This window comes from Lissotriton helveticus, chromosome 1_1, assembly GCF_964261635.1.
Source record: "Lissotriton helveticus chromosome 1_1, aLisHel1.1, whole genome shotgun sequence".
NCBI classification, from domain to species: domain Eukaryota; kingdom Metazoa; phylum Chordata; class Amphibia; order Caudata; family Salamandridae; genus Lissotriton; species Lissotriton helveticus.
The window spans coordinates 1,097,404,913-1,097,425,730 of NC_136057.1; the positions used below are offsets into that span (position 1 = coordinate 1,097,404,913).

General features: G+C 41.9%; 1 protein-coding gene across 1 annotated transcript in view; it reads right to left on the reverse strand.

Annotated features, from left to right (window-relative positions):
• The window catches only part of TRHDE (thyrotropin releasing hormone degrading enzyme), a 2,026,389-nt gene that overhangs the window by 901,406 nt on the left and 1,104,165 nt on the right, over positions 1–20,818 (reverse strand). Inside the window, exon 7 of the mRNA XM_078678167.1 lies at positions 19,917–19,982. Coding sequence (XP_078534293.1) covers positions 19,917–19,982 — 66 coding nt within the window. The remainder of the gene's footprint in view (positions 1–19,916; positions 19,983–20,818) is intronic.

The window sequence follows — 20,818 nt, forward strand, 5'->3', positions numbered from 1 at the left end:
ATAACCAAAAAATGAGACTGTAGGTGTACTGGTCTAACAAGACTGTTCTTGTTCAGTTCTTGCAGTTTTATATAAATGATACAAAAACATATAATATTCAGGGACAACAATACAGTTTCAAAAATATTATTGCAACAGCACTGTCGCACCCCACATGATCAATCCAATATTTGCAGAAGGATTCTAAACAGAAGATCACTGGGGAGTGATAAATCCACCTAAGCACATATGTTTATAAATCCTGAGTCTAGTTCAGTTTCTTCTCTTTACTCAAAAAATCATGAGCACTGAGAAATAAAATAATAATGTAAATTAGGTTAGAGAGGATTAACCATCAACATTTTGGTCTCTTATGGCCAACGGTCCACAAGACCATCATCAGGACACAATGTAGATCTGACCAAACTGGGAGAATCCCCTAACTGGTCTAACAAAAGAAAGCAATAATCAATACAAATGAACAGTATGCACAAAAGTATCATGTGCACTGCTTGCCCACAATGTATCACATCTATAAGTGACTATCACATACAATAAAAAGAGCCACCTAATTTTAAACCAAAAAGTGCTCAAGTCAAACAAGACAAATCAGCCTATGGCCACACCAAAAGTTACTATCACTTCATTAAAAACATGCCATCTTTGCAAATAACAAACAGTGCTGGGTTCAGAACACTACAATGTGCCTCCGAATGATCGTGTCAACATAGGTCCACTGTGTCAAGTACCCATTTCACATTCTACCATATTGGTGTGTCAAAAGGATGAATTCCACCTAGATTTTGACCACCAAACTGAGAAATAAAAATGTAAAAGAGTGTCAAGAATCTGAACGAAGTTACACCTAAGTGCATATAAAATAAAAAATTGCAGTCTTACCAATGTTCAGTGAGTAATCTATCCTACAGGGCAAAGTAATCTATAAATACAAACCACAATCTATGAAGAATTAAATTACCACAAAATCACTATATGTAAAAATCCCTATATCCACAAATGTTGCAGCACTTACTTTCCACTTGCACATGCACACGTCTGTGTAACTCGTGTCAGGATCACCTCCAAACGTCGCATTCAACATCACTGCAGCTGAAAACGCTATAAATGCATGTGGCACGGAGAAGCCCAGCGAAGGTCATGTGGGATGCTCCAACAAGAAGGTGCCACCTTTTACTTCCACAGGCCATCACTGTCACTAATTAAAGAAGAACCTACTTATAACATTACACTCCGAATAGGGGACACGCTCGAAGTATAAGACAAATCAAATATTAAGCGGTAAAGCAACAAGCATTCCCACCGCCACAAGTAAATAAAAGAAAGTGCTGCCATGAATAAATTAATTAATTCAGAGTGCAGCCACCCACTCGGTGCTCTCTGTATCAAAGATTTAAAGACTTACTAGGCGTATGGAGAAAAGTGTCTGTCTGTAACTACACAGTATAGCGGGAGTCAATGTGCATAGACATCAGACCACACACACTAGTCGCTTCAAAACAGTGATCCCATCTGCAACATATTGAAAGTGGAAAAGTAGATGAAATTCATTGAAGAGAATTCCAAATATAGCCCAAGCAAAGCTAACATGGAACAATAATAAAAATTAGTGGTACAGAGGACCCCCAAAAGTTAAATGGATCAACTGCATAAGCACTAAGCTCTAGGTAATCAAAACCAAACTTCAGCTTCACAGCACAAGCAGTGTCATAAACAGAAAGGGGGACCACAGACACTTGGCTCTTCATACCGATTGTACAATTGGCACCATATTAAGGAAGTACACTAATGCAATAAATTCAGAGGGAATAAAGTAGTCAAAGAGCCTATATTGAGGAGCAACACAAATGCAATTAATTTAAAGGGAAGGAGCTTATGAAGACTAACAAAACTCAGTTCCGGGGATATAATATTTTTAGTAGACCTGACAAACCATGACCTATTGCTCCGTGTAGTGTATAACTAACTATAGATGCGTTCTGGTGCTCACATGATGAAAAATCCAAAAACTATAAAAGCACACCAATAATCAAAAAATGGCATGGCATATTATCAAAGCCTAAATATAACAGCCAACAAGTTGTAAAAATGGCACCACATTCAAAGAAGGGGCATTGAAATCTCAAAGCAAGATATAATTCTAATTTGGATATCTTACTAAATGTAAATCAGACACTACCATATTGTCATGAGGGAAGCCAATCAGATGCTAACTACAGTAACGGATCATATTCTTAGAAGGTGCCAAAATATACATTCAACAGGTTGGTTAAGCCCCTTCTTAACTATATTATTAGGCCATCCAAATCCATCAATTCTCTTTTATGATGAGCAAGTGATCCACATGGCACACAAGCCAGAAACAGGGGTTCAACAGGGTGTCAAAGTGACACCCTGTCCCCCTTGGAAATTCGATATTTTTACCGATTCGGTAATTACTGAATCTGTATTTGCTATTGATTCCTATGGGCTTCAAGGCCCATAGGAATCAATGGCAAATACTGATTCGGTAATTACCGAATCGGTAATTACCGAATCTTACCAATTCGGTATTTTTACCGATTTCTTTTCCTACATAGCAATTAACCATTAGTAAATACCGAATCGGTAAAATTCTGTATTTACCATTCGGTAATTTGCTATTACCTACATCTAGCCCCATGTACCTTGCGCCCATCATAAGCAAATCAGCATTGTGATGTGCTCCAGGGTTTCCCCAAGCCAATTCATGTGACAATGTTTCCCATATATGCTGTGCTTTATTTGAGCCGGTGGTTAACAGTGGCCCTCTTTTTTTGGGGATCAGCATTCATTTTCCCACATCACACATTCTCCCACATCAGACATTTTCAGAAAGCAAGAGAGGAAAAAACATTAACCAAGGGAGAAAGCAGGATCAAGTAAGAGTGAGATAAAAGGGCAGGGAGCACCTGGCAATGGATTAAAGAGATCTGAAGTGGATTCAGACTTATGCAGCCTTGATATTCAAGTGCCAACGTGTAATAGCGCCAACCAGGGACATCTAAGCACTGCTTTGGGCACCAGCACTCTTTTTTTGTTTTCAAATTAAGCACTGAATATATGCAACATTTCAGAAAAGAAATACTATTAAGTGCAAGGCTGGCTCTGTTGATTTTATTTGTGCGCTCAACGCCTTTTAATTTACCGCTCTGCAGTATTTATTTTACTGCTGTTGACGCATGTAGCAGTTTTCTGATCTTTGCAGCTGGAACATATTTCCCCATGGTCCCCAGAGAAAAAAGGTTTTTGTGTGCCTGTTGGAAGACTTTCTTTTTAATGCACACTGAATCTAAGAATCAAGCGGTCACATTTCTTAGGTTTCACATCCTTCGGCTTGATTATTTTTAGATGGGCAGTGGCTGTAAAGAACGTAGTTTTCTGTGAGGCACCATTCTTTTCTTTGAGTTACTTGAATACAAATCCTCATATTGTATTAAATAATAAATTCTAGGAAGTTGCTTGGGAAATTAAGCATATATTGCTTAAGAAGGAATAGTGCTTCCCAGTCCATTATAGCAGGCAAGTACTCCCTGCCCTATTTCCACTTCCAGTTCCATGTCATAGGACAGCTTAGCATACAAAATGAAACTGAGCAGCTAACTGAATGCATCCCAATATTACTGTACGGCTTATTAGTAGCGCCGAAAAGCTTTCAGTGCTCCTGTCTTTTAGTCTACCTGCATTCCAGATCTCCATTTTTCGCCTTCTATTGCAATGCTTGTTTTATCTTAGATGTATTTCTGCATCAGATTTTTGTTCTCGAGGGAAACTGAAGTATGCTTCAGTCCACTTCTCTTTCTCTTCTTCTTGTTCTGTTTTAACTCGGTATCTGGAAGAGGAAAATTAATTGGCAGTCCCTACCTTTGTGCCAAGAAACATGGGCCAAATGAACAAAGAAGAACAGCTGACAAAGTATCCTCAATCTAGTCAATTCCCTAATGCAGCCAAGGAAATCCTGGGTGTCCCTCAATTAAATAATCCCTCAAATGCCATTCAATGTCACAATGTCACATGGAATTCCATTACACAAAAACTCATGCATGCATAGTGCATATGAACCGAGACATAGAGTGGCTCTCCATGCACATACACATTCAATATGGACACACACAAATATATACATGCGTGTCGATCCACTAATCACTTGCATCTTTATCTTTACCAAGCGGGTGAAATCTGCATGTTTGTGTTGGTTTTTGTAGAGCGAGAGTCTAACTTAAGAGACATCGAGCACTGAATCAGAAGCATGGCCCTCAGGAAGGTACAGTCATTGGGAGGTCAAAAGTACACAACAGGGTCCGAGATAGTGCTCTTGGAAGTGCTGTGTCTTCAGCTTTTTTTCCTAATTGTGAGAGAGTCATTACTGATCGAATATTGAAAGGGTTACTCTTCCAGATTCTGGAAGAATGAATGGATTAGGCTTGCCTATCGATTCTTTACTTCTTATAAGATTTGTCTCCATTCTCGACTGGAGATATCCGGGCTTCAGTGTGGCACTGTTCCCCAAATGTTATTACTCTGTTTGCTAGATAAGCTGGGGTCTTGTTGCTTAAGGCTTTATAAGTGAATCAGATGGTCTTGGAGATTATCTGGGATGGAACAGGGTGCCAGTGTAGGTCTTTTAACGTTAGGGGTGATTGGTGAAGGAAGACTTTTTTTGCCAGTGTGTATAGAACACCTTTCATGGATGCCAGGCTGAGATTAGATAGACTGCAGAGCTGCGCATTGCCTCCATCTAGATGGGAAAGCAATAGGCCTTGTATAGTTGTTCAATGTAATTTTTCATGAGAAATAACTTCCCTTTCAGCAAGAGGGAGTTGGAGTCAAGCTCTCTTGGTCTTCCGGACAAAGTGTTGCTTGAATGAGAGGTTTGTGTCACAGGTGAATCTAAGACATGTTGCACGGTCTCTGTTAGACTTGGCATCTTGTGGCGTGTTTACCCTGTCTTTTTGCTTTCTGACCTCCCGGATTTGACTCTGTTTTTGCTGGTTTAGTGTCTCTGCGCACATTCTCACTGCTGATCAGTGTTAAAATGCAAGTGCTCCTGTTGTAAATTGTTATGATGGATTGGAGATTCCATGATTGGTTATTTAATTTACTAGTACAGTGCACTGTGTGTGCCCAGGGCCTGTGAATCAAATGCTGCTTGTGGGCTTAAAGCACTGATTGTGCCACCCACACAAGCAGCCCTTCAAAGCTAACTCAGACCTGCCACTGCAATGTCTGTGTGCAGTCTAGTACTGCATGTCGACTTAACAAGTGCACCCACTTGCTTGGCCTAACAGTCCCTTTTCTTACATGTGAATCACCCCTAAGGGCACCACAACCCTGATCTCACAATGACACCACCTGACACCGCCACCCAGCCCCTACGTGTACGGTACCCACTGGCTTGCTGGTTTCTTATAAATGGACGCAGCTTTCTTTGCCCTCAAGTCTTCCTAGTTCCCCAATCCTTTGGAAAGGTATTCCAACAGCAGGAACATACCATTGCTCAGGACCCAAAGGCCCTTTTGCTTGTCTAATAAACAAGAGGCTAGTTTCACCCGCCTTCAAAGCAGCTTCCAAATCCAGAGACTCATGTCACAAGTTGGCAGGGTATGCCCAGACGTGAGTCCCTTGCTCACTTTGCCACTGGATTCAAGCTAGCCTGGCTGATGACGGCTGATTAGCCAGAAACCAGTCCCAGGTTGCTTGTATCCGGTCCAGGGAGGACCTGGCCTGGCAGTTCGATCTGGACTATTCCCATGGGGTACAGGGTCAAGACTGATTTCCATATGGCTGGGTTCAAACTGGGGTGGCGTAGTGGGCTAAAGAACAATGGATTGAACTCAGATCTTTTGACTGGGGGAGAATGTTTGCATTGTCAGCATTCCGTCTATCATTTGTTTGCTGTAACACTTTTCGCCCTAAATGGGATGGGTATGCCCAGACGTGGGTCCCTTGCTCACTGTGCCACTGGATTCAAGATAGCCTGGCTGAAGAAGGGTGACATACCCTGAAACCGGTCCCAGGATGCTTGTTTCCGGTCCAGGGAGGACCTGGCCTGGCAGTTCTGTCTGGACTGTTCCCATGGGGTACAGGGTCAAAACAGATTTGCATATGGCTGAGTTCAAACTGGGGTGGCATAGTGGGCAAAAGAACAATGGATTTAACCCAGATCTTTTGACTGGAGTAGAATGTTTGCATTGTCAGCATTCCATCCATCATTTGTTTGCAGTAACACTTTTAGAAAGTTAGCATTTTTCCGTATTCAGCCCTTTGTACCTGAAGCCTGTCCTAGGTCACATGAGTAGGTGTAGCTGATAGTTAAACTTTATTAATTCCCTCCAGACAGTCACACAAAAGCGGGAGTAGCAGAACCCAAATGGCCCATCAATTGGCAGGATGGGGGGGCGGAGCTGACCACAGCACCACTTGCACCTCAATAGGCTGTGTGCCTAGTCTCCTCATAATAGGCTTAACTACCCAGTATTGTTAGTGCAATCATCTTGGATCCAGGGCAGGGGAGACAGGAAACACCCAGAAGTTCAAGGACCTTTCCGGAAACATCTCCTACCTTCTGGGAGCAGGGCACCAGGGTATAAAATTGGGCTCTCAGACCTGATCCTCCATTCACTACTGGACCTGAGGAAGGACTCTCAGTGGACTGCCACTGTTGTGACCTGCTGGACCCTGTACCAGTCTGCTGCTATACCTGGAACTACTTATATGCTACCTAGAGTCTGCCTTGAACCCTCAGAGGCCAGCTCTGCTGTTCAGCCCCGCATCTTCACCTCCAACCAGGACTTCCAAAAGTGACTCTGAGGGCTAGTTTGCTGGCCTCCTGTTCAGAGTCACAGAGACATAACAGGCTCCCACCATCGTGAGCCCACACCTGGACCCAGCCTGAGTGAGTCCTTAACCCCCACAAAGTCTCCACCCACTCCTGGACCCTTCTTTGTGGTGCTAAACGTGCCCAGATGGCCAATTTCCAAAGCTGAGGACTTAGATAAAATGTGGCCAAAACGTTCTTTGAGAAACAGGAGGAGAGTGGGAACAGTCTGCTCACCTATCCGCTCGAGGTGTATCATTCATTGGATCGACTTTACGGCTTCTCCCGCTATGTACTTCTCCCTAGCAGCAAATCTATTCCTGCGGTCCTTCGCCAAAGGGGTTTCCAACCTTGTAGAACTGTCTTCTGCTACAGCTCTCTACTTTGTCCCGCTGGAGATTTTAGACTTCAACCTCAATGACTAAGTCTGAAGGGAAAAGACTACACGCTCCACGGCTATTCGATGACAACACTACCTCCTCGGACACTCCTGCAGCCTTGCCACGCTGAATTTCTACCTTTTCAGAGACTTTTTCTTTAAAAAGTTTCTACATTCCAAGGTAAGCGCTGACCGGGCACAATCCACTCTTTGTATCCGACTCACACTCCATCGCGGTCGGCATTAACTATTGACTTTGCCCTGGTCTAGCACAACCAGATGTCTGCAGTTGGCTCTTTTTGATTATCGGCACTGTTTTACAGTTTTTTCTTATAAAAATTCATATCTAAGGTTCTATTTATCGGATTCTTGTTTTGATCTTGTTTTGTTCATAAATCAAGCTCTATTCTTCTAACCAGATGTGGATATTTTTTGTGTGGTGTCCTTCACTTTTATACTGAAATAAGTGTTTCACAAATACTTCCTGCATTGCCGCTTAAGTTAAACCTGCATGCTCCGGGCCAAGCTGCCAGAGGGTGAGCAGAGGTTGATTTAGAGAGGATATCTGACTTACCCTGACTAGAGTGGTGGTCCCTATTTGGACAGGGCACATACCTCTGCCAACTAGAGACCCAGTTCTAACTGAGACTTTTTATTTAATTGCTCCGAATAACAATTTACAATACATGATACCCAGGTTGCAAGGCCCTCCATTAGTCTCCCTTTTTTTTGTACAGGTTTGATGAATTCAATGAAACCACTCACACTGCTTTCAGATAATTCCCACGTTCCTGAAACACAACATACTATATGATTGTTGATAAAACGTAATTACTCTCCGTTCTCCAAATTACTATTCAACTCAACAACATTCCAAGAAAGGACATTTATACAACTCTCTTTCCCGCAGCTTTTCCTATTCCCTTGCTGTGTGTCAAACCCCCCATGATGAGGTAATTTAATCAACCTTGAATGTTTGCCTACTGTAATATAGAGGTTGTCAAAGCTGACCTTGTTGGAGACTGAAGGATTGTTAGTCCCTGGACATAGAATCTTAGTGAGCTTCTTCATGGGTTGGTTACATGTAGATGGGTAATTTGTCTTTGTGGAAGATTGAGAGCACAGTGTAATATCCGCACCCATGGCATGAAATTCATCTTAATGATTTAGAATCAGCCTAGTTACTCTAATAAATGCAAACTCCATTTTTTTACAAGATGCTTTCTATTAACACTCATGATTGGATACTTGTCCAAGCTTACTCTTTTTATGTCCTGGATGTTACGGACTTTAACTCCGGAATTGCATAGAAAACAGCTAGAAGACAAGATCTATTCAAAGGTCTAGAATTACCTACATTGGAGAATAGATCAATGAACTTGCATCGAAATTTGGAAATATTAGATTCACTTCATTGTACATTTCCTGTACTACTCTCTAAGATCATATTTCTATTATCCATCTCCATTATTTCTGTAGCAAAAGGTGCAGCTAGTGGATTTAATAATTTTGTAGTACCACCAGTAATGGTAATGATGGGGAGGATTCTTTCTAGGCAGTTATATAAGCTACAGAAATCCACATCCTATAACTAGTGGGTGACTCAGCTTTCATTGGTGCGGACAAGGCTTCCCTTCTTTAAAAGGGTTGTTTGATTTTCATTTTCCGTGCCTTTTCACAAGCCTTTAAGATGGTTCCATGTTTATGGGCATGCGTAATCCTTTAGTATGTTCCATACTGCATTTATTCTCACTTGATCCGCTCACCTTTGTTTTGAAAATGGCATGAATTAAGCCAGTCGAGAACCCTCATCCTGTATACATATTTTTTTCCTAATATTAGTTTCCTTCTTTATGTCCGGTCTCAGGGCAAGTTTTACGGGTCGATAGGTTGCCTTTTTGTAGGATTTACATGGTATTTCCTTGTTGATCCTTGTCCTTCTCAGAGAATAACCTTTTAATGGTTTTTCTGTCTTTCCTCCCCCCCTTGTTTGTATCAGACTCCAGGACAAATGCAGCATCCTTGATTTGATGGTGTATTTTGCCCTTCAGCACTGGTTTTCTAGTGCAGGTCAGTGCCTTCTTCCAATGTCTAGTATCTTTACCTTTTGCATTTTTGCAACATAACAAGCCACTAGCTGATTTGATTGTTTTCAGCTTGGTGAAGCTTAGTCCTCGTTGTTGGATTTTAAGCGCTTTGAGACCCTCACGAGTGAGTAGCATGCTTCATAATTCCCTGATTGATTATACCGACTGACCTTATACAGTTGTGTAGACTCTTTGACTCATGCATGATTGGTAAGGCCTCTGTATGGAGAGCTACATCACTTTTTTCCTTGCATTCACCAACATTTGAAGTTTCACTGTGAATAGAGATCCCATATGGTCAGTTCCACTCCAGAGATTTCTCTATTAATACAAGTATAGAAGTCAGAACTCTATGAAGAGCATTTAAGGTTTCCGTGATAATACATTCCTGTCGGTTTTCACTCCCAGAAGTGGTTACTATGTACTAATTATGGCTAGGTATAGAATCATCTGACTGATAAGTACTACATCCCAGAGAACAGCCTCTTTACCGCTCGACTCCTCAACTGGCCTGGTGGAGACCTGGGGTGGCAGGTTCGTCATGGCACTCAGTGGTAAGTGGTAGACAGGCAGTCTCGGGCCTGGCACAAGCACAGCAGCTGGCTTAATGTCAGGCCCTTCTATCAGGTCAAGACTTCAAGGCCTTGAGGCTTCTGACTTCAGGCTTTCTTGTACACCCCAGGCTCCCTCATGTGATTTTGTCACATGCAGGGGTGCACAATAATCTCCAACTCTCATCAGTCGGTGCACATTGGTCAAATTTTTACTTAAAAGACTTGCTTGCTATTCAGCTTGCCAGATGCATTTGTAGCCTCAAGCACTGTTAAGTTTGTTAAATCTCAGGACTGGCCAGTGCAGGTAAGAGTGGTGAGACGGGATAAGAGGGACTCGACCGACGAAGAGAGAAAATCAATTATTTATCTAATTTTCCCACGTCCTTGTCTGTCGAGCCTCCCTCCCCCATGCTGCCCACCTCTCTTATCCGAAATGCCGCTCCTGCTAAATCGAACATTTAAAGTTCAAATAGCTTGATTTTAACCTTTGGTGTGTAGTCCTGGCCTCTGTTGCTGTGTGTCTCTTAAAAGACGTGCTTGTTATTCAGCTTGCCAGATGCATTTGTAGCCTCAAGCACTGTTAAGTTTGATAAATCTCAGGACTGGCCCGTGCAGGTAAGAGTGGTGGGACGGGATAAGGGGGACGCGACAGACAACGAGAGAAAATCAATTATTTAACTAATTTTCCCACTTTGTTGTCTGTCGAGCCTCCCTCCCCCACGCTGCCCACCTCTCTTACCCGAACAGCCGCTCCTGGTAAATCAAACATTTAAAGTTCAACTAGCTTGATTTTAACCTTTGTTATGTAGTCCTGGCCTGAGTTGCTGTGTGTCTCTTTTCAAACCCATACAACAGGTCTTGCTTTAAATGTCAGTGGAGAATGTTTTCACTCCATGTTTACCCTGGAAATTTGACTTTTATGCAGCATGTCTAATTTGGGCACATATTACTGCTTCAGTGTTTTTCCTCCCAAAAAAGTCCAACCTGCCATTTAATTGTAAAACCTTTGTTTTTAGTTTAGGGTTAGTTGCACGTCTTTGAGAGCTGTGTAGCAGTACACTGGGACAAAATCTAACTGGAGCACTTTACAAAGAGATAGATTTCGGAAAATAAGAAATGAAACGTAACTTCTTCCATAGAGTGGACCTGCACATTATTTATACGTTGCCCAAATCACACAAATAGTCCCAAAACACATCTCAAAGCACAGATTGAGGGTTGGCTGTAAAATCTCTAGTGGTCCACCTATTGAGCATTACACAATAAGACAATAAATATGGCAAATGATTGAGGAACTTTGAATTGTGACACATGACAATATTTAATAACTTTTTACTAAAGTGAGTAAATAAATAGCAGTGATGCTTAACTAGAGTCAATTTAATTTATCATATGGCAAAAACCGACTACAATGCATCTTTAATTGTGAATGAATTTTTGTTTTATTCTGCATTTAGGTGTTCAGAATAAGAGGTATCTTTGTGCAATAGCAGACTGATGCATTGGCGTGCAAAGCTAGTATTCCCTTCCTTTCTTCCTCCATGTTATATTTGTGTATCTCTTCGTGCTCTCCATTAAACATTTTGAAATAGGCGAAGTGCAGTACTTCAGTTCTAATCACACCTCCAGATTTTTTTTCCTGTGACTCCACTGGGCAAGATTTGCTATTGAAGCACAATTTTTAAAAACCTGACAATTTTTCATCAGGCCATCCTTGTGACTGACCCTGAACTGCTACTGCTCCAGGCTTGTCTACCATTAGCCAGTCCTAAAATGAATAAATACCGTGTTTCTGATTATCTCTCATGCGGGAGATGTGTCCTTGCTCTTTAGCCATATTAGGAACAAGAAACAAATGGTTTATACTCACTCTTAAAAAAATTAGAACAGGATTTTACTGAGGAACCAATATTGTGTCAGTAGAAAAAAACAGGACTTCCATCATTCTTCAGGTATTTCAGTCTGTTGTATCTGAGCTGTATACCAGTCAATGTTGTTCATTACACAGAACCTCACAGAGAATTGCAACCATTCCCTCGACAAGATGATCGATCACATCAATGTAGCAAATGTAAAAGCTCTTTTCCATCATTCGGGATCTAGGTGCAGCCATTATCTTGGAGTCAGTTCCACTGTGTGTAAACGCGCTGCCTTCAGTGGGTTACCAATGTCGTGCAGGATGTCTACACCAAAGCTGAGCAGCGGCCACTTTCGGTACTGGAAACCAGCTACTTCCACAGTCACAGCTGACTGTCTTTGCCATTTATTCTTTACATCGTCCTGCTGTCTTCAGCGAAATTCCACATACAGCATGGCTGCCACACTATTTGGATTGCATTTAAGATTCCCCTACTGTATATCTTCCTGACACTCCAGCGAACACGAGGCCGCTGGCGGAGGTGGTACAGCAAACAAGGAATCACTGATAAGTCAGTTTGTTGTAATGTCCTGCCTGTGGTCTGCACAAGTGCAGAGGACTTTGGGTGCAGAGTGGGCCTTTGGCCATTCCCTGTGCACCATACCTTTATAATCTGCTTTGCATGGCCTTTAGCCATACATAGTGGATTCTGTGTGCAGGGGTGAACACACTGTTCAACCTACCAGACTCCTTGAATCTGCAGCACAGCGCCTTGGACTCCACACAGCTTACACTAGGCATAGGACATGTCCCTAATCCATACTCTCTGCTAAGAACTCTGTCCCCATTGTCTGGAATATTTCAACATCTCATATTACTAAATAGAAATAAATCATTTCTTGAGATTGCCATCCTTACTCAGTTCTTACTTAGTCCTACACATTCATAATTCAACAGGAATAACATGGCTCATTTACAAAAGTGAACATTTTATATGCACTTTCATGGGGAGCAGACATGGCTGACTTTGAGTGGTAAAAATTGTCTTAAAGCTATCTTGACAACAGTTTTGTGAACGTTACCCTATAAATCCATGTTCCCTTCTGTAGCACTTATAGAAAAGTGCAATTCACGCCAAATGCGCCCACGTGTCTTTACAAAACAATATGGATTGCTCCATATCCAAAACCAATTCGGTCTTTTAATTTGGACTTTTAATTTGCCTAATTTGAAAGAGGTACAGGATGATAATAGCAATCTTAATTTACTTTAGTTTCCTGCATGAAAATAGGATTTGTTTCTAGAACAAGACTCATAAAAGTTTATTAACTGCAGTTCAGTATGACCTTAAGTTAATCAACAGATTGTGATAATGGAAGCCATTGTATTAACATAATGAGTAATCTTTATTTCTTTGAGTAATGAGGCAATAACACCTTCTTTGCTCCACTTATCGTGATATTCAGAATCCTGAAGATGTCATTACAAGCGGCTCTTTATTTATGTGGAGCAAAAATAAAACCATTGCGCAATGTTACTCGGCACAGTAGGAGATTCCTGGGGGAAGGCTGGAATTCATATATCGGGAATGAATGATTCAAGTTTTGAGGGAATGCCCCCCACCTTCGACTACAACAAAAAAAATGGGTGGCTGGAACAGAAACACTAGGGACAGGAATTTGGAGGGGCATGAGTCCCCTTTCTGGAAGGTTTAGAAAATAAGCAGATACAAGATGGGAAGATATTAAAGATGCATTTAAAATCCAGATGCAATTTGTGTTGCATTTTATCCAGTTGTGGCGTTTTACATGTAGTGCCCCCTTGTCCATCGCAGCCCGTTCCCATCTCTTTTTCTCAAAATGACATACACTATCGATCAAGTGATTTGTTGGAGACAGAAACCTAGGGCCAGATGTACGACCTGCCACATAGCGCCTCACAAATTGCGTCGCATTTGCAATTTGCTATTTGGCATGTACAACAGTGTGTTTAACACTGTTTGCTATTCCATATGGGGACGCATATTGGGAGGCTCATGAGCCTCTTGCAATTTGCGAGTCCATTGGGAATGACAGGCCCTCCCAGGGATGGTGGCCTGATGGGGCTCAGCAGACCACCATGTCTGGCACTGCTTTTAAATAAAGCAGCTGATTTTTTTTTTTAAAGCTGCCCATTCTCCTTAAAGGAAAACGGTATACATTTAAAAAATAAAAAAAAGTTTTTGTTTCATTTTTTAAGGGCAGGCAGTGGTGCCTGGGACCACTACATGCCCTTAAAAAATAATATTGCATGCATTTACAAAGGGGAAGGGGTCCCCTGGGGACCCCTTCTTATTTGCAAATGCATTACCACCTACTTGAAGTAGGTGGTAATTTGGGAGTGTTTTGCGACCGCAATTAAACATTGGCACATAGCTTGGCAGTTGCTATTAGGAAGGGAGCGCCCTTAATAATAGTGAGTCGCAAAAAAGTATTTTGCAAATCGCAATTTTGTTTGCGAATCGCAAAATATTGTTTGTACATGGCCCATGCTGTTTAGCGTGCGCAAACGGGTCTAAGACCCATTTGCGCGCGCTAAAACGCGTTGTACATCTGGCCCCTAGTCCACTCAAGTAGCAGACAGATAAAGATTTCTGCAGGAAGCAAAGCAGGCTACTTAAGTGCGGCCATTTTACTCCCTGGAGTGAAGAAGCTAGTCCAGGAGAAGGCAGCGGCTTCAACAATGGGAGGTAAATGAGGACTGTGGCGGATTGCCCATTGTGAAGGGTCTAGTAAAATGGAGTCTGACTAGGGCGAGGCTACTCATTCATTTAGTCTCATTCACTCGGATGCTTCCTTAAAGTTACTAGCATCTTTCTGAGGATGAGAAAGTTCTGTTGTGCTCTCGCTAACGGTTTCCCATGTTTAGGCTCTTATGCCCTGCCCGTGTACAGTTAGGGCTCTGAGTTCTGTATTTTGTTTATTATACTAAATTGCTAGCCCAGGACATATTTGAAAAATCGGTAGTATATTGTGCATTTAAATGCACAGATATCCCTGAACATTGCTTAAATCTCGGTTTAATTGCGCCAGGTCAGAGAGCGCTTTCTCCCAATTTGAATTTGTGGATCATTCATGGCAAATGGAATGTTGTAAGGTGCACAAGACCCGTGTAAGTTGGCAAAACTGGAAGGGATCCGCAGTCAGTGTTAACTAATCTAAAAAGGAGGTCAAACACTGGCTCAACATGACCCGACTGCAGAAAACAGCAAAGAAAGAATGTCCACCCAGTGTCCCTCCTGCAGTGTAACAACTTAATGCTGTGTATGTAGTGTCTCTTGGAACACATCTTCTGTTGCTTATATACACGTTCCTCCAGATATAGCAAGGTAATGCTCCTGAAACTGTGACAGATGTTTAAGAATACATTTGTTTCTACGCCTCCCTTCAGAATAGTGTCTAAATTGTGACTTTTTTTTTAATAGCGAAATTTAGAAGTATTCTCTTGAACACTTAGTGTGTCCTGCGCACACAGGTAAATTTAGTCAAAAACTTACACCTCAGCCTCGCTATTTTCAGGACCAAAGTCTCTGCATAAACATTGGACACAACATTTGTCAGAAAGGAAAGTAAGAAAACAAAACCACGGAGTCCAGAGTCACCGTGATTAGTCAGTACATGAAGCCAGAGTACGATTAGGAAAAGCCCTTTTTATGAACGCGGAAGATGCTGAACGAGATAGAAAAGGTGCTACTATGAATAATTAGAGGTGTGACGGAATAGAGGTCACTGACCAAAACTCACAACTAACAAAATAAGCATGTGCGATCTTGAAATTATAAAAAAACAAGATGAGGACCCTAATTATATATAGATATTGTTAGTAATATGAGGGGAGCTGAGGATGCCAATTACAGACACAGGTGTAAACGAGATGCAAGAGACGGCCTCCCATCCACAATGTGTGAAAACCCACTCCCCATGAAGGCAAACCTATTCCATTTGTACTAACAGAAATTGCATCTGCCATCGGACATGATTCTACATTTGTATTGTTTCTCTAATTACCCCATTTTTGAGTGCCCTTTCTTCCGAAAAGAACACACTGTGCATGTTTGGCTTTAATTCCCCCTCACCTCCTGCAGCTCTCCCTTGCAACAGGGAGGTGATTGACATGTTATTACACAGGAGCATCTCGTCCTCCAGTACTCGCTCCGAAGTGATTTATTTCAGAGATCCGAGGGGAAGCTCAGTGTGAGATGCCTCGCAAATGTATGTTCAGCACTAAAAAGATGTCGCTGGCTCAGCCTACGCCCTTCCTCCTTTATAGACGCCATTTTATAAAGCAACGACAGCCTTGTTTCACCTCAAGACCGACCCTAATGCTTATTATGTAGGTAGTATGATAACACGACGCCATGTCAGAAAAGAAGAGTTTGAAAACAATGCTTGCATCCATGTCTGTGATAAAAAAATATAGCAGTATACTATTCTGGAAACCAGAACATGGCGGTGTTTCCAAAGCATTCTCGCCTTATTCAGCTGTGAAGGGAACACCTTTGTGACTCGAAGTGGTTTTGAGCTGAACAGTTTTGCTCTACATATACTCTATAGGCTGTATGGTCTAAAGAACCGAAATAAGGATGATATTACAAACTAGTACACTTATCAGGTCTTGGGTACTAGCATTTTGCTCAGAATTATTTGAATTTTTAGCTCTAGTGTAAGTAAAGCTTAAATGAAACGTTCTTTGTAGTTTGAAAGTAAATGCATTATATAAGGAAAATGTGTGCTTTTTACCATATCTACTTTGAATTGCTGCATCATTTAATGAAATACTGAGGGATGAGCCCAAAGCGGGAATGCTTAGAGAACGCTGGTGCTCACACATTTCTTAGGCTGATGAAAAGGGTTTAGTGAGCATGAGTTTTTTGGCAGCATTTACAGAGAGGAGGAACATGGCGGGACTGGTCCCTGTTGGGCATAGTGGTTTGTGGAGAATGCCCCTTGAGATATGTGCAGGGCCGGACTGGCTACCGGGGGTTTTGGAATGCTGCTGAGCTGGGGGCTGATTTCGTTGATGGGGACCTGTGTGTGCTGAACGAAATTCGTTTTGCTTTGTTTATTTCAAATCACACGCAGCTTTCCATCAACTAAACCAGTCCCCAACGCAGTGAAATCAGCCCCCAGCTCGGCAGCATTCCAAAACGCCCGGTAGTCAGTCCCGCCCTGGATATGTGCTGCATCACCCTGGCAGGTACGCTTGCCTCAACAGTTCGGTTTGCAAGGTTTTACAAACAGTAGGCTAGTGAAATGGCATTGCAGAGTCCAGCTTCTCGCTCTTTTGGGTGCACAAGGCTGTAGCTAAGCACAGGAAGTCAAGTCTAGTCATGACACTTCAGTGTGATTCAAAAGACTATTTTCCCTAATGCAGCTGACTTTGCACTGCAGCATCGAAAAACACCCCTGGCATGTCTGGACACTGGATATCCTATGGTATGATGTCCCACGGACAGGTCATCATGTACCAGGAAACTCAGTAAGGAAGCCATACGTTCCCTCTGTTATCTGTAAGAGGTTCAGAGATCTGGAAGCAGATAGGTCGCAGCTCAGGGGATGATATGGCTGGTCTTCTAAACAAAGAGAAACTGTTCCCCTGAGAAAGTGACTTCAGAACTGCTGATCAAACCAGTGGCGTAACGATAATTGAGGGGGCCCCCTGCCAGGTACGTGGAGGGCCCCCTCCAGACTCTATTAGGAGCTCTCAGGCCGAAGTGCAGTGCTGAGGTGGCCCCCTTGAGCTTGAGGGCCCCCCGCACTGCGGGGGATGCAGGGGCCTGTGTTACGCCCCTGGATCAAGCCCTTTTACTCTTGCATTCCTTCTAGATGCCACACTGCTCCACCCACCCCCTTTTAGGGCAGCGCACACACTGCATCACATCGCCAAAGCCTTATGGTATATGATCAAAACACCCTCATCTTCATGGAACTCCCCCGGCTCTTCTTCCCAGACAACACAATTTTCAAAACTTGCTGCACCATTTACAATGTCATCACTACCACCACCGGTGCCTGTCTGGCTGACAAGCTCAACCTCTCTGGTGGCTTTCATCACACTGGCAACAAGGACATCATCAGCCTTGAGATAAAAAATGTAATTAAAAACAAGGCAATAGACTTTTTCTGTCTATGCATCCAGGATCTGGAACAATATCCCTATATCTACCATGGCTGCTCCAATTTCTCAAAAATTTCAAGACACACCTCTTTGAAGAACATTATATCTAAGGCTCCATGTATTCTGTTTTTAAGGATTTTTACAGATAAATACAGACAGAAAACAATATGTTTTCTGTCTGCATTTATTTTTGAGACGGAAATGGACAAAATATAAATACCATAAATCCGGGAGCCCTAATTATATATCACATTCCAGTAATAGGCCACCTTCACGCAAAGAACCCAACTTTTGCGACAATCATTTGTTGATTCCATTGTTCATTTTTACTTTCACAATGCCAAAGACTTTCCTTTGGCATGGTATGTGCTATACGATAACATACACATGCATATATACTTCAGATACCATTCATTAAAGAAAGCATGGGCAATACAAAGTGTTGGAGGGAACCCAGAAAGATCGAGAGGGCCATGGTCACATGACCCTGTTACACAAGAGGTGTGGGCGGCTTTTGTGATCCAGAATCAGAGAGAAGAAATGGAGACAACACCTTGACCTGTCCAAAAAGCAAAAAACCCTTGCTAAAACACACACCTCCCAGTATGGAGGATAAAGTCACCTGAATACAGATGTGTATTTCACACTGCGAAATGGTTGTAAACCAAAACCAAATAAAATTGTGTCTGGAGAAGAAGGCCACGTATCCAATGATGGTAATCACAGCACCCATTCCGAGTATGTAGAGTAAATAACGCACCACATCTGCTAGGGTAGCAGAGTAATTCATTAACCAGCTCTGCTTCTTGCTGAACTTCCCTCCTAACTAGACTGGTCTGGCCTTGTCTGAGGAAACATCTTAGAAGCCGCTGCTCTTTGCCTCGTGCTCTTCAGTTCTTTCTTACTATTAACTTTCAAACTTTTCCTATCTGCCCAATGTTGGGATGGTATAGCGCTGTCTGAGGACGCCAGCACCGTGCATGCATTACAAACTGAAAATAAAGACTGATTCTGACTAAAGACACATGATAGGTGGAAAGGCTCACGCTGCCATCTGAAAAACAGCTGCCATGCTGTAGTAGGCGCTTGAAAGGGGCTGAGGTGCAGCTGTGATTTTTATGGTAGGTCAGACATGGGCTATAGACAAAACATCATGTTTTCATAAGGCTACAGTAGTTGACCATCATCATATATACCTTCTGATGCTTTTACATACACTGGCCACGGAATTCTACGTTTCCGATTGTTTTTAAATGTATGCATTAAACCTGACGGTTTACACCATTTCACAAGTGAGAATATCCTTGTATTACAAATTCATAAGGGTTTTTAGGATAAACCTGAAAACATGAAGCAGTCTAAGATTTCCAGGTGTACTAATGGTAACAATTTGCCAATTTCTAACAGTGGTAGTTCTGCACGTACAACTATATATGGTACACAATTGTGCACAGAGTAATACCACAGTATTTGTGACATTTTAAATCTCTGAACATTCGTGTGGGAGAGGGGATATTCTTTTCATTTCGCGCCACTTTATTCCCCTAACGTTTTTATTTGCTTGTTAGTGTATTCAGCACTGTAATTTTTTCCACAGTTTAGAATACGAAACAAACGAGTTCCATCCGCACAGTCTCACAAAGTGAAATCTCAAAAAACCAAGGCTTGTCCTCTTGAGTCATGATGTCAAATGTAACAAACCTGCAAATAAACCACTCCACCCCAGGAGTTGTATGTAAGATGGCGGTTCTGCCCTTTTCCGTGATTAAATTATATATGTAATGCACATGTATGCGATATGTGTAAAACACAAGTATCTTCTGGGAGGTCTGTGAGTTTTTTTCACATAAAGAGCACACCTCCCCATAGTTATCAAACTGTCATGCATTACCATCTGCCCTGTGTTTTATGTCAATTGCATTTGAAGATTATATAGTGAATGCTGCTTTTAAGACTGGGACTGGATTATACATAGGGGCATTTCAAACCTCACAATGATTAATTTTACGGGAAATTACATCTGAATCATGAACTACAAGTGTCTACTTACTTGAAGACCCATCTGAAATACGTGGTGACCCATGAAGTTAGCCAGCATTCGGACTAAAGCTGCACCCTACAGAAACAAAGGAAGCACAGAGCAACAGTAAACACAACTCATCAGACAGAAATCGATCACTTTATCTATGATTGAAGCTTGGAAATCCTCTGAAGGAGTGAGATGCAGTTAGAATATTCTCATTTCTAAAAGTATCCCCCAAATCTGCTCACCACAATGTTTTTGCCTTCATGTATCAATAAGAAGAATATAAAAAATATAATGTATCAATTAGTCAATATGTTAATATTTTGTATCCAGAAGCACTTCACTCACAATTGGGTGATTTTAACAGACGACTGCCCACAAACAATAATGGCCTGATGACGAGCTTGATGGAGGGATTACTCCATCACAAGCGTGACGGATATCCTGTTCGCCTTCCAATGGAATATAACGGAACTTGGAATACAGCGGACAAGATATGCCCCACGTTTTTGATGGAGTAACCCGTCCGCCAAACTCGTAATCAGGCCCTTAGTGTTTCTTATCCATATGAGATATTGAAAACTCCGGGGGCATTTTTTAAGACAGGATTTTGCACAAAAAAAGATTCTACGTTTATAGCAGCTAGGTCTGTACTAAGGTGATATTTCTTACGTTAAATTGTTATTTGAAAAGAAAATCACCACTGAAATTAAATAAGATCAATTCCACTACAACATTGCTTACTAACCCTCAATGCAGACATCAGGTACAGTAATTTAAGATATTATACAGGAATTATTGGTCAATGCACATATAAAGAATACGCATTTGTTGATGGGTAATTCTGTAAACTCAATTTAGACACATAATTATGAAAAGTTGGTTAAGTGATTATTGTTATTTGGACGGATAACAGTTTTGCATTT